General features: G+C 39.1%; 1 protein-coding gene across 1 annotated transcript in view; it reads right to left on the reverse strand.

Annotated features, from left to right (window-relative positions):
• Nucleotides 1-15720, reverse strand: part of DOK6 (docking protein 6) — a 264667-nt gene that overhangs the window by 124715 nt on the left and 124232 nt on the right. The window contains exon 3 of the mRNA XM_075705728.1: nt 10618-10732. Within this exon, the coding sequence (XP_075561843.1) occupies nt 10618-10732 (115 nt within the window). The remainder of the gene's footprint in view (nt 1-10617; nt 10733-15720) is intronic.

Consider the following 15720-nt stretch of genomic DNA (forward strand, 5'->3'; position numbering starts at 1 on the left):
GACAGCAGTCGCTGCTCGGGGATTGGCTGGGTGTCAGTTGGCGGGTGGTGATTGGTTGCATCACTTGTTTTTTTCCCCTGGGTTTTGTTCCTCTTCTTGTTTTCTTTTTCACCATTTATTAATATTACTACTATGATTATTATTATTAATTCTATTTCATTTATTAAATGGTTCTTATCTCAACCCACAAGTTTTCTTACTTTTATGCTTCCGATTCTCTCCCCCATCCCTTGGGGGGGCGGAGGGGAGGGTGAGCGAGTGGCTGCGTGGTGCTTAGTTGCCAGCTGGGGTTAAACCACGACAGATGCATAGCATGAGGACATGTTAAAATACATAGTGCCTTATTGCTTTACCTTCTTAATAAAATGTGTTTACATGATAAGAAGTAGATTTGGACTTTCACACTTATAAGACAATTAAACCTATTCTAAATGTCATTGAAATTCATTTATGCCATGAATTACACAAAGGATAAAACAGCATCTCCATACTTTTGTTTCATAGGACTAGCGGCTATTTACAACACAGTACATTTACCAAATCCAGTAAGAATCTCAAAATGGGATCAGGAAGAAATCTTGTTATATAGATGCACAAAGTATTAATAATTTTAGATTTCAATTTAAGGTAAACAGAAGCTAAGAAAAGCTTTTTTTTTTTTTTTTCCTTGTAAGCCAAATGTTAGACCATGTTTTTAGACAGCATTTTTGTGGTCTTTGCCATCACACTAATAGAGACTTTGTTCTGGTATAAAATATGGAGGCTGCAGATATGGCAAGGTTCATGAGGTGTTTAGCAGCTTATGCAAAAAGAAAACCCAACCCAAACAACAAATGAGCAATTATGAAACTTTCTATTTAAGTCCAAGAAATGATTCCATACCACCATACGCTAACATCCTGGACTTCACCATCACTAACCCACCTCTGCTCTGTGATTACTGGAAAAGGTAACTGTATGCTGAACATCTAGGGCAGAGGCTTTGAGATTCACATATTTCTTCTTGTCTCTCTACAATCAAAATTCAGCTGACCTTGCACCATCTACTAGATGAAGCTGAAATCTGCTTGCCGCCTTCTGTTTGTCTTCTGAAGTTGTTCAGCTTCTGCAGGCAGGAAGATTTTTTCCTACTTTTTTACTCCTACACACACTCTAAAATGGATGATTCACTATTATCTTAGCTATCTTCTTTGACTTTTGTTCCTATGGGAACAGTTTGTATTTCATATAAATTTCAATCCCTTTGAGTAAAACTGTGATAAGGAAAGCACATACAGTGTTTGCACTTCAACATATTTGTCCAGGAAGAACGGATAATACAGAACTTCTCCACTTACCTAGATAGGCTATGTTAAACATTAGTAAAGAGTGTCCAGACAAGTTTGCAGTATGTGAACAGCAAGGGCAGCTGAATGCTATCATACCTGCAATATACACAACTATGTAATGAAATTTTAGGGAAAGAAAGAACAATTTTCAGCTTCCAAATGTTTTGACCTTCAAAGCCTTAAATTTAGTGTTTCCCATATTGCCGTCCCAGAGCAAGTTTACCTTTTTCAATTTCTGCATTTAGAAATCTTACAGCTTTCCTACTCATTTTGTCACAGCCCCCATGCATACTCCTGCTAGGCTGGAAGTTAACCTTGTTTTCTTGCTGTCCCCCATTTGTCCTACAAACTGAGAATGCAGCAGCGTTCTCAGCTCAGGAGCCTGCCTGAGAGAAGTGCTGAAGGGATGATGATGATTTTGTGTGTCTACTGTTTTCAAATTTAGCAGCTGGCAATTCTGCTAAAAAAAATATGAGTTTGTCTTCCCCAAATTTTTTATTTTAAATGCTGATTAGATTTAGAATTAAGTTTGTATGCAATTAATAACCTAAAAGTGGATGAAAAGGATGGAAAATAATAATGTAGCTATGTCCTGACAATGGTGTAATATTTTTTGCATTCCTTCTGTTTGTTAGTTATACATATTACCAATGTGTGTCAGAAAATTGTAACAATGTAGTTCAATGGGTAATCACAGAAAAATGAGGACCAACAGAAAGGCAACCAACTATGAGAAAAGAGAGCAAAAATAGAAATATTTCTAATTTATAAATGCTAAAGTCAGAATAAAGATGCATATTTTTAGGCAAACATGGAAAAATTGGGAAATAAAAGTCATTATTAATGAAAAGGGAACTATTTGTCCAGAACAAAAGAATATACATCCTAAATATTAATCTTAGGATATAACATTTACAACCATCACTCAGACTGAACTTTGCTCTGAAAATGGACAGTGTTTCAAATATTATGATCAAAAAGGGAGAATGTAAGAATCCAGAGCAACATATTTAACTTCATGCAATGCCTGTCTTCTCATTCTTTGTTTGGATCTCAGAGTATTGTGGCACACGTGGAAGTGAGAACACACATTTGACCTCCAATGAACCATATGCTTTACAGAGAAGTAAGGCCCCTTCAGTGTACATTTAAAAAAAAAAAAAATCACAAACAGAAAGCAGAAAAGTCAGGGTCATAAATTTTCATATAACAATCCCTGCCACTGTAACAGAGAAATATACCATCTTTCAGAATATTTTCAACTATGTAGGATTATTTTTCTGCATGCAAAAGGTGAACTTTGTATTCTTTATTCCAGTACCAAACTGTATTTGGGAAGCTGTTCTTCACTTCCACCGCCTCCATGACCCTGGAGCTTCAAACTCACAAAACTAACATTAAAAATGGGAACTTTAACCTGGTTGGTTTTAAAGCTTATATAGCCATTTGTATTGTTAATAATAACACAATGATCACTGATGCTTCATCTCAAAGCCTCAATGTTGCACTGTAATTTTAATCCAAAACCCCTTGACTTCTTAGCTGTCAAAGGATATAGTGATATGAATTACATCTAATATTGCACTGACATCTGTCAAGCTCTTCAGGCACAGAATATTTTTGCTTATGAAAACTATCAAAGAGAAAAAACCCAGCTCATAATCAGTAGTAATTTGGCAATAGCCCAAAAGCTTTTCTGTACAAAAATGAACCAAATTTGTGCCTTTTTTAAACAGCAGCGACATAATTTTTTTTAAAAAAAGAAAGCAACACCAACAAATGGTGACAACAGGTATAAAAGGAAAAATGTGTACAGAACTAAAAAAAACCTTTGCTGAACACATTGCCACTTGACACCAACAGTCTTTCATTTTCAACAAAGTAAAACTTTTTTTTTTTTTCCAGTTATAACAAGACTTACTTATCACAGTTTGACTGCACTGAGAAAAAGTTGAAAACGTAAGAACATAGAAGAAAAAGGCTATGTTGTAGATGTATAGAACTGCAGTTCATGCGTCCCTGGAAAGAAATAAACACCTTCAATTCATCTACTTTTATACAGAATGGGGCACTGTACTGAAGAGAAGCCAGACAAAACTCAGTGTCTTGGGGGATGTCTGCATTTGTTTCACAGTTACAGTTTTAAGATTTCTCTGTCATTTTGCCCCTTTTCTTTTTCTCATGTTACATCTCATTCTATGCTCAGATCACTGAAATCACTTTCAGCCCTAATTTATTTTGTCTCTCTTGTCTCTGAATCCATATTATTGGCAACCCCCCAATTTGATTTTATCAATAGGTTTACAAGTTCATCAAAATTCCTCACATTCTGTTGTTTAGAAATCAAAATAAATTTTACACAAACCTGTGCTGATGGGTCCACTGAGCCTAAAAGAGCCAGGGACTTGTATCACTTAATGTTTTGCTGACATCACTACAGGAAAAATCATGCTTCCATATGGTCTGTCACTGACCTAGTGCAACCCAGAAGCTTCATTCCTTGAAAGCTAGCTATTATTCAGGCACAATCCTCATCATGCTAGCAACTTCTATAGCTTCCAAATAACACCATAAACTTCTAGCTTTAATCAGTATTCATGTCCGCCAATTTAATTTTCCTGCTGGTCCTGTATAGCCACCATTGCTCCCTGCATCATATCCACAACTTTAGAGAGGGTTTACAGGACATTTCAGAATGCCTGTCTCAGAGCAGACACTTGGGTTACTGCCACATTACGGACATTAGGCTTGCAGGAAGAAGAGTTTCTCAATAGATACATGTGTCTCAGCATAGCTATATCTACACAAAAACTAGTGGAACACTTACCTAGGAAAAAAACAAACAACAAAACAAACAAACAACACCTACCCCAACAACCTTTTTTTAAAATGTATTAGAGAAACACAGCACCTTAAACCTGGTAGCTAGCATCCAGGATTAAAAGTATTCTCCATTTGCTTGATAATACACTGTGGAGTGCAGAAAAAAACCATGCGGGAATGGGGAAGGATTTCTGTGAGAAAATTTCTGTATGGAACCCCACTGCTTTAACTCCTAGAAATTTTCCTCTAAATTTTCAGTCTGTTTTGCTCCTGCTGTTTGAATGGCTGTAGCAACATAGACTGATACTGGGCATATATTCTATATTTGTTCTTGTAATAAGGTCACTTTATATCTTAAAAACTTTCCTTTTTTTTCTCCTTGATGTATTTAAAAGACAACAGCAATGTCTTTTTAACCTTTATCATGCTGGAGTAAATACACTCAATTCCCCAAAACTGCTTCATTTTTCTTCACAGTATTTTGTCCTTCCATTTAACCTGCTTATACATTTAACAACATTTAATTTTATCTCAAGTCTCAATGTGTTAGCAACCTGAGAGTTTTGCATTCCTGTTTCTAAAGCAACTCAGATTTTCATGATTCTTGATGAAAAAAATTTGTTAAATATCCCTTAATGGGAATAACTTTCACATGATCTTCAGGGAGGTTGAAACTGAGACCTTATCGTGTTCCTTGCTAAGATGGCAGCAATTTCCCATGGTCTGAAGAGGAATTCCCACTCTTTAGAGTCTGTCTTAAGTTCACTGAGTCATAGACTACTTTTCATATTATTTAATCAGCCATGACTTCTCATTAGTTTACTTCCACTGAAACAATTATGATGGTAACAGACAATTTAAAAATGTTGCTTGCTAATCACCAAAGTCACAAGTCTCTACCCACTAGAACACATGTCAGAAAGAGATATAGCAACAGCAAGCAGCTTCCTTTTTTCCCTGAATAGGGAAAATTCTTCATTAAAGACTTGTTATCCCATGCTTTTAATCAGGGAACTGTAATATCTGAGACTGGTTTGCTCTTCAAAATATTTCAGTAGAGCTTCAGAATGGAACAGATTTCTACAGCTGTTGTAGACATTGGGTGTTGGGAGCACTGGTGGTAGTTATGGGAACAGCTAGACGATAACAAAAGCATATGGAGGATTTTTGTTTGTTTTTCTACAGAATGTTTTCATTAGCAAATGAAGATTACCAAAAATTAGATGCTCCTCAGAGGACTAATTTGCTGAAATCATAATGGAAATATGGGGGCTGCAGCCCATCCAGAGCTCAGTCCTGCCAGTAGCTGCCTTGACGACATTAAGCAAGCTGAGGGCCTAGAAGCCGCAAGAGCTTAGAAAAAGACATAGGCTCCCAGCCAGCACACCCAGTGGACTGGTATGGCCGTTCTCAGGCTTTCTGGGGAGGACCGAAGTGTTCTATATCTTTAGAGACCTATTTTAAAACAGAATACCATTTGACTGTGCTTAATTCCATAAGTAAGAAAGCTAAGTACCAGAAAAATATGCTACTTTTCATCACATGGACTTTTAGACTGCACAGAGAAAAAGATATCAGCTCATACTATCAAAACCAAAATGATACGGTTATTTTAAAACATTTCCTGGTACAACTCTGACAAAACTCCTACCTCACGTTGTTCAGTCCCTATATAAAAGCATTACTTCCTCCTCTTTTCCAACAAAAGGACTCTATGCTCAGCAGACCTTTTGCCATGGGTTCAGCGTTACTGTCCTTCCATCTGTCACTGGAGGTTAAGATGATAGGAAACAAAGTATCTGCTTCTGTATATTTAGGGACTCCACAGTGGAAGAGTGTTCATATCATGAAACTTTGGGCTCCTAAATAATTCAAGAAGGTCAAGCAGCTATGACTCTAGAAGAAGATTTTTGACTAAGTCAAAACCACTTGAGTGCCATGGGAAAGAAGAGGTATTAGTAAAGTAAAGGTATTATTGTGTTAACCAAAGAAGTGGCCTGATTTGCCAAAATAAACCCCATTGTGTGTACACCACTGTACACCATGAGGCTGTTAAAAGTCTAGGCATTGTCCCATAGAAACCACTGCCAGTAAACTTTATTTTAGAGAACTGAGAAGAAGAAGAAACCATTTTAGATAATGAGCAGCTCTCTAAATTTTCCTTAAACTTCAGTAAGTTTCATAAAGGAAAGCAAAGTACTTGGCACATTTCAGCATCAGTAAAAATGGTAATAGTTCCTTGTGGGAAGACAAAACTCAGTTGTGGAAATGAGCTGTTAAAGAAATTTTTCAAACCATATCTTCCTAGTTCAGAATGCACAAAAGATTTGGAGTTCAAGAGAGTCAGATTTTAATGAAACAAAAGAGTGTATCTATCTCATTTGATGGACATGATGCAGTTTATACTGCTTAAACAGACTGAAGGCATGGAGAAAGGCAAACTGATTGAAACTCCACTATACCCACAGCTAAGATTTGTAGTCTTTCAGAAGCAGCAAGGTATCTGACACTTCTATAGCTCCATCTTTTCTGTATGCTCAGATGAGGTAGTTGTAGGGAGCAATAAGATCCTCTGAAGTTGCTGCTTCTCCAGGCTGAACAGGCCCAGCTCTCAGTGTCTCTTCATATGTCATGTGGTCCTGAACCTGACCCGGACCCTTGGTGGTCTTCTAGTGGGTTCACTTCTGTATGCCAATATTCTCATGCTCAGAGCACAAAACTGGACACAGTACTCCAGATGTAGTCTTATAAGTGCTGAATAGAAGGGAAGGATCACTTCTCTCTACCTGCTCTCAACACTCTTACTAATGCAGTCCAGGATATGTTCAGCTTGTTGTCCACTAGGACCCCAGGGCCTTTTCTGCAGAGCTGCTTCCCAGAGAGTTGGCTCCCAGCCTGCATTGTTACCTGGGATTACTCCAGCCCAGGGGCAAGACCTTTCATTCGCTCTTGCTGAACTGCATAAGGCTTCTGTCAGCCCATTTCTCCAGCCTGTCCAGGTCTCTCTGACAGCAGCCCTGCCTTCCCAATTTGGGTCACCCCAATCTGCTGTCACCTGCAAACTTGCTAAGAGCACTCTCCACCTCATCATTCAAGTTGTCACTGAAGACAGTGTTGGTCCCAGCACTGATCCCTGAGGGACCCACTACCTATTGGCCACAAGCTTGGCTCTGCACCATTAATTACAACTCTTCAAGCTCAGCCTATTTTCTATCCACTTTATAGTGCTGTTATCTATCCCATGTCTCATCAGTTTGGGGGTTATGAAGGAGACTATTTGGAGGATGTCAAAGACTGTTAAAATCAAGGTATATAACAGCCACTGTCTTTCCCTTGCCCACAGTGCCAGACATCTCATCATAGCAAGCATGATTTGCATATGGAAAAAGTTTTAGCTACTCCAAATCACCTTGTTGTCCTTCATGTGTTTACACATGATTAGCTCCAACAACATTCTCAGGGACTGAGGTGAGGCTGACTGGTCTATAGTTATCTGGATCCTCCTTCTTGTCATTCTTGATGATCTAGTTCCATGGACTTGTGTATGACACCCAAGTGATTTAAGTGATACCTGACTCTGCCTTGCTGTACTGTGGGTACTGCTTCATTCCCACTGACTGCTAAGAGGCTCAGGGACCTTGAAGATCTGAGGACAAACCTTGTGAGTGAAAACCAAGGTATAAAAAAGGCATCGAGTATATCAGCCTATCTCATGCCCCTTGTCACTAGGTCCACTGCCCCACCGAGCAATGGGCCCACACTCACTTAGCCTTCCTTTTGCTCTTGATGTGCTTTAAGAAACCTTTTCTGTTCTTCACCTCCCAGGCTAGTTTCGGCTCCAGTTGAGCTGGAGCTTTCCTGGCTCCATTCCTATATACATGGACAATGACTCTGTATCCTTCCCAAGTAGTCTGTCCCCGCATCTGCATGCTTCTCTTTTTGTGTTTGAGCTGAGTCAGGAGCTCCACATTCATCCATACCGGTCTTTTGCAATGCTTGTCTTCAGAAGAATGGGAAGGACAGTTCTTGTGCTCAGAGGATGCTGTCCTTGAAGATTAGCTGGCTCTCCTGGGCCCCTTTGCCCTCCAAGGCAATTATCCACAGGATCCTGCCAAACACATCCCTGAACAGAGCATCTCCCCTCATGTCATTATTGAGGACTGTCGTGGTTTAGCCCCAGCCAGCAACTAAGCACCACGCAGCCGCTCGCTCACTCCCCCGACCCCGATGGGATGGGGGAGAGAATCGGAGGAGTAAGAGTGAGAAACACTCCTGGGTTGAGATTAGAACAGCTTAATAATTGAAATAAAATAAAGTAAAATAATAATAATAACAATATAATAATAATAGTAATAATAATATACAAAGCAAGTGATGCCCAATGCAATTGCTCACCACCTGACGACCGATACCCAGACAGTTCCCGAGCAGCGATCGCTGCTCCCCGACCAACCCCCCGCCCCCGCCTCCCCAGTTTCTATACTGAGCATGATGTCATATGGTATGGAATAGCCCTTTGGGCAGTTTGGATCAACTATTCTGGCTGTGCCCCCTCCCAGTTTCTTGTGCACCTGGCAGAGCATGGGAAGCTGAAAAGTCCTTGACTAGCATAAGCAGTACTCAGCAACAACTAAAACCATCAGCGTGTTATCAACATTCTTCTCCTATTAAATCCAAACCACAGCACTGTGCCTGCTACTAGGAAGAAAATTAACTCTATCCCAGCCGAAACCAGGACAATCACCTATATCAAGAAATTGTCTTCAATCCATTCCAGAAATCTGGATTGGTTGTGTCCAGCCATCTTGGCCTTCCAGTAGATACTGTTGTGGCCAAAGTCACCCAAGGGCACCAGTGCCTGTGACTGTGAGACTTTTTCCACTTGCCTTAAGAATACTTAATCTCTCTTCTCTTTTTGATGAGCAGGTCTATAGCAGACACCTACTACAGTATCACCTGTGTTGGTCTGTCCTTTGATCTCTGCCCACAAACTCTCCACTGGTTCCTTACTTCACCCAAGGCTCCATCCACTCAACACACCTTTGCATAGAGCATAGCATTAAGGTAGGGCATCTCATACTGACTTCTTGTTAGCACCTTAAGGTACTTGTGTCTTATATACAAACTAGGTTCAAGGTTAAGGAGCTGCATAGTGTTTGTTACAGAAGGAAAGGATGAGTGGGCCAGACAAGCTGAACTTTCTTAGGTTTGCCCCTTCTTTGGTGAAAGAATCCTGAAGTTAGGATTTGCTGTCACTCTTTTCAAATATACCTGCACCATAGTAATTCTAGGGACGGAATAAGATCTATTCATTAGAGAACAAGGGGAATGCATGTGTAGGCAAATGGAAGTTTCCATAGAACTCATTTCAGTGCTGTTGAAATATAATTAAAATGTGTTTATCTGATTATTAATCATATTATAGAGTCATTATTAATTCTACACATTAGAAATTAGTCTTCAATGTGAACTACTTATCCAATAATTGTTAAACTGATCCTAGAAAGCCACAGATTTTTGATGTGCATGTTTTAAAATTTAAATTAATAAACAAACAAAACTGTCAATCTGTCTTTTGTGATGGGATGTACATGTCAATGTTTGTGATACTTCATCCAAAATCCACATAATTCATGACCTTACACACCTTTAACCTACCTCCTCCACATGGTTCTTGAGTTTTGTTTCACTGCATTTAACTTAGATTGTACACCATGCAGAGCTTAATATGACAATATTAAGATATAATTTTAAAATGTACAATTTCAAATATGTGACTGAACAAATAGAAACTTTATAATTAAAAAATTTCTCACTCTTTTAAAAAACATTTTTTTCAGGTAAAATATACCCTAGAACACAGACATGTACAATTCCATTTTCTAACAAGAATACAGTGCACTTCAATAGCACAGTGTTCAGTGTCTCACAAGTAACAACCTGTCATTATGTACCATGATGCCCAATTCTGTTCTCAGCTTAACTTGTTCGTTATACCATGTAGCTGTTCAAACCACAGGCTGCTTGACATCCAGCTTTGCAATTTCCTGAGGTTTTAGCTGGTATTTACATCTTATTTGCAATGGTATGATAATTACTAGTTTAGCAAGTGCCTATAGCAAAACTTGGCAAAAAAACCCCAAACATTTCACATCTTGACTTAATAATGTCCCATAGGTATTTTTTACTCAGTTTTACAAGTTTAGTTGAAATCTCCAGTCTTTAGACCATCTGCATGCAGTCAAAGATAAGTAATGGAACAAAGAGCTCTGTAACATCCCCTACACCTCCCAAAGTACATTAAAAAACCCCTAGCAAAACCCTAAAAACCTAAACCCAAAACTCCAAAGTTCTTGTTCCTTTAAGCTAAGGATTTCTATCTGGTGGTTTAAGTTAATTCATCTGAACAAGACTTTGAAGTCTAACTCCATTTCTTCAAGGTAGAGGTGCAGTACCAACTGCTTACCTGACTCACACGCAAATGTCTTTGACGTCTCGTCATGAAAGATAATTGCCACTGCATGCTTCTTTGTCTCTCGAGGCAATCTAGTTATGTTTTTGATATTGTGCAGCTCAGTTACCTTAAAATGAAGAAAAGTATTTTAGGCCAGTGTATAAATAGTACAAATAAAAATATTAACCATAACTACTCATTTTTTACCATAATCTGTTTTCCTCCCCTAAGGCTATTTACATTTATAAGTTTTCTAATTAACAAAAACACATAAATAGATAAAGTCTAAAGTCGTAAAACTTTCTGTAAAATGTAACGAATCAAAAAGTGATTGGTCTACTTTTTTAATAAAGGTCTACTTGTAAACATTACAATGACATCAAGACAGTCTTGTGATTATTCTAAATTTTTCAAATTCTATATTCGTACAACTTTGATCAGTTTCAGAATCTGCATGAAATACATAACCTAATATAGGAACAGCAGTGTCTTATTAGTCAAGGGAAGTAGCTCGATTATCATGCCAATTAGTATCACTACATTTGTAAGGATAGATCCTCATCTGTCTTTAAAGTGTAACTGTCATCCTCATAAGAACTCACAATTTTATTTTCCAAATATTACAAAAGCTTATCAACAAAAAAATACTCTTTTAGCAAATATACAGCATAAACAATTCAATATATTTCCGTTTTCCTTTGATGCAAGTAGTTAACTACAATTAACATAGGTGGATGAAAAATATGTTATTACACCTGAGTTGGTAGCACAGCCTATATTAAACTTGTTAACACTTTGCATTATAAAATCTTTTTCTCAGTTTCTTGGAACTCTGGGCCAACTTTATTTGTTTATAGCTAGCTTTTCTAGGCAGGATATCTGCCTCAGGCAGAATTAATTTCTTAAAAATGTCACCCATATGAGCTTGGCAATCTATGACTAGGGAATAAAAGGACAATGTGGATGGGGTGTTTTATTTTGTTTTCTAATTCTTATGCTCCCTGTGTACAGCTCTAGCATTCCTTCTCATATGCTGGAAAGACAGATTTTATATGGTGCAGTAAAAAAATGGAACATGTTGGGGTAAAGACATTACAAAAAATATTGAGACCAGATGAGCAGTGAGAGCCATCAAGAAGCCAGGGAAAGAAACTGAGACAAAGCATGAAGTGGAATGTGTAGGTACTGATGATGAACCCGAGACCAGAACTAAAGACTGCTATGGGGTCTATCTTGACAGTCTTCAGCAAAAGTCACTCCAGTTTGTCAATATCTTTGCTGTAACAGGTGGGCCAAAACTGGATATGGTACTCTAGATATGGTCTAATGAGTGCTGAACAGAGGGAGATAATCACTCCCTGTATTGACTGACTATGGTACTGTTCATACAGCCCATGGAGCTGTTGGCCATCTTTGCTGGCTGAGGCACCAAGCCCCAGGGCCCTTCCCACAGGGCAGCTCCCAGCCTGTCCTTCCCAAGCCTGTGCCATTGCAGGGGCTCCTCTGTCCCAGGGTCAGCACCTGGCACTTGCCCTTATTCAGTTTCACAAGGTCCCTGTCAGCCCATTCCTCCAGCCCATTCAGGTCTCTGGAAGGCAGGCTGACTGCCAAAAGGGTATTAAGTGATCCTTCCCAATTTGCTACCCGCACAATTGGTGAGCAGATACTCCATTACCTCCTCCAGGTCCCTGATAACAATACTAACCAAGAGAGGTCCCAGTACAAACCCCAGCAGTTCTACACTTGCTACCGACCTCCAGGTAGAGTATGACCCATTAACCATGACTTTCTGGGTCTGACTAGCTGACCAGCTTTTCATCGTCTAGACATCCACCCACCTAGATGATAATGTCTCAACTTGGATATAAGAATATCATGGGAGACAATGTCAAATGCCTTGCTAAAGTTGAGTACTCAACGACATCCACTGTTCTCTCCTCATCCCAAATCACAGAGAACTATCAGATTGGTCAGGCGTGATTTACCCTTGGTAAATCCATGCTGCCTTTTCCCAATTACTATCTTCTCCTTCACATGCTGGGAAACATGTTTTAGGGAGAATCACTCCATGGTTCTTCCCATGGGCTGAAGCAAGCCTGCCAGACCTGTAGATCCCCAGGTTGATATTTTGGCCTTTCTTTGGACACAGGTGCAACATTGCCTTGCCATTGGGTTCCTACTCCCTTAAAATTTTATTTTTAGTCATGCATTTTCAGGGCTTTCCAAGAATTTTTTTTTTTTTTTTTTTTTTTTTTGACCTGGGGGGAAAGAGAGGGGCTAAACACCACAGATACTACTGTTCCATTGAAGGAATGACTAAAATATCTGTTAATTTTCCTTGATGCATGGTAAATGATCTAGTATGTGAGAGGGCTCCTACAGCTTACTGAAAGCACTAATCTCAAGGAAATCCCATAAAAGGAAAAAGAAAACATTAGTAGGCAGAGGAGAGAACAGACTCTAGAATTCAAAACCTGAGGGAACAATACCAAATCCAGAAGTCATTACTGAATTCTGAAGACCCAGAAGGGCCCAAAGTAGGAGACAAGGAAGATATGGATCTACTAGTCTTGCTAAACAAGAAGAAGATATAAAAGCAAAAGACTTAAAAAGATTTGGGACACAAAAAAGTCCAGGTTATTTTTAAAGATAATTTATATTTTTTAAATAATTTAAAGATGCACATAGCTTTCCTCTCAGAAGTTCAAAAAGATAACTGATGGTGCAGTATGAAAGGGAAAACAATAACAGGAAGAAAAACACCCCAGTGATTCTAACACAAGCAAATGAAACAGAAAATTATATTTTTACATATGTGCGCATATGTGACTGTGCACACCATGCAGAAAAAAAAACCCTGAAATCTTCTTATGCTAAAAAGGAGAAATTTCTTTTTCTGGAATAGCAGGAAAGGAGGTAGATGTGCTTTGAATACTGACAACAGGGCATATTAAGCCTTCTTCCAGTCTATCTCAGACAGTGGAGATCTATTGTTTTCTTTAACATTTGAGTGTTATAGATTACTGAAAAATCCTGCAATGCTGCTAAGTTCAATAACAGATCCAAAACCTCTGCATTCCTGGCATCAAAGCTGCATAACTTTCACAGTAATTTTTGTTCGAAACATAACTATAGGCAACTGGGGATGCATACCTAGTCATCTATAATGATGATTTTATGGATTCTTTTGTTGATCAGTACATTAAGCCTGTTTTATTTAATATATTGACAGAACATTTTTTTTAATGCAAGATCATTCACACTCTTAGGAATATTGTCAGCACAAAATGAACAAACAATAGAATTTTATTTTATTTGCTGGTGGGAATTTAATGTCTGAAAAAAACAAGGAAAACAGTACCAAATTCTCACATGCTGCTTTTCGGTACCCATATGAGAGATTTGGTTGAACAAAATGCAAGGCAAGTGAAGAAAAACAGTCTCCATGCAGGGGAATAGGGGCTTTGTTTTAAACACATTTCAACTTTCCTTTGTCTCTGGAATCATGCTGCCTCCCTAGACAGCATAGAACTTCTTATATCTCCAATATGACAGGAAAAGAGTTACATGAATTGCCTCTTCCAAACTCCCTGACTTTTATTTTCTTTTTTTTTTAAAGTAAGGTTTTTTGAGCCATTCATAGTTTCACACAGAAGTTACATTCCTCTTGTGTACATCTTTCCACAAAAATGGACATATTTCAAACTATCATGAGATATTGTAGAGATATCTTTTTTCTTGTCAAATTCTGTAATGGTATAACATGGGTAGCCAAAATATTTCTGCCAGTTTAAAAAAAAATATATAGTTTTTTTAAAAAATAATATCTTGAAATGCTTTGTTTTGCAAGAAGTGAAGGTTTTCCTGGAAATAATACTGTTTAAGTCATAATATTCTGAGGATACAAGGAATTTATACAGATGTCTTACTGGGCAAACTAACAGAAGAAAGGAAAGAGAAAAAAAGTGACTGAGCTTTAGCACTCAGTCCCATCATTGCATCTGAGAAAGCAGCAAATTTCACAACATCACAGAATGGTTGAGATTGGAAGGGATCACTGGAGGTCATCTGGTCGGCCCCCACCCTGTCAAGTAGGGTGGACTAGAACTGGTTGCCCGGGACCATGGCTTTTGAATATCTCCAAGGTGGGTGACTCTACAGTCTCTCTGGGCAACCTGTGCCAGTGCTCAGTCACTCTCACAGTGGAAAAAGTGTTTCCTGATGTTCAGAAGGATGCTCCTGTGTTTCAGTGTTTGCCCATTGCCCCTCATCCTGTATTGGGCACCACTGAAAAGAGCTTGGCTCTGTCTTCTCTAAACCCTTCAGGTGCAGAGAATATACTCACTGATGAGTATATAAAGAATGAGCCTTCTCATCTCCAGCTTAAACAGTCCCAGCTCTCTCAGCCTTTCATCATAGGAGAGATCCTCTAGTCCCTCCATCATCTTTGTGACCCTCTGTCCTGTTTTCAGCTGGGATAGAGCTAATTTTCTTCCTAGTAGCAGGCATAGTGCTGTGGTTTGGATTTCGGATGAGAAGAATGTTGATAACACGCTGATGTTTTTAGTTGTTGCTGAGTACTGCTTATGCTAGTCAAGGACTTTTCAGCTTCCCATGCTCTGCCAGGTGCACAAGAAGCTGGGAGGGGGCACAGCCAGAAGAGTTGATCCAAACTGCCCAAAGGGCTATTCCATACCATATGATGTCATGCTCAGTATAGAAACTGGGGGGGTTGGCCGGGGAGCAGCGATCGCTGCTCGGGAACTGTCTGGGTATCGGTCGGCGGGTGGTGAGCAATTGCATTGTGCATCACTTGCTTTGTATATTATTATCATTATCATTATTATATTGTTATTATTATCATTCCTATTTTACTTTATTTCAATTATTAAGCTGTTCTAATCTCAACCCAGGAGTGTTTCTCACTCTTACTCCTCCGATTCTCTCCCCCATCCCATCGGGGTCGGGGGAGTGAGCGAGCGGCTGCGTGGTGCTTAGTTGCTGGCTGGGGCTAAACCATGACACCCTCACCACCATCTTTGTGACCCTTCACTGAACTCTCATCAGTATGTCCATGTCTCTCCTGTACTGGGAGCCCAGAACTGGACCCAGCAC

The sequence above is a fragment of the Pelecanus crispus genome, chromosome 2, assembly GCF_030463565.1.
Source record: "Pelecanus crispus isolate bPelCri1 chromosome 2, bPelCri1.pri, whole genome shotgun sequence".
Classification (NCBI taxonomy): Eukaryota; Metazoa; Chordata; class Aves; order Pelecaniformes; family Pelecanidae; genus Pelecanus; species Pelecanus crispus.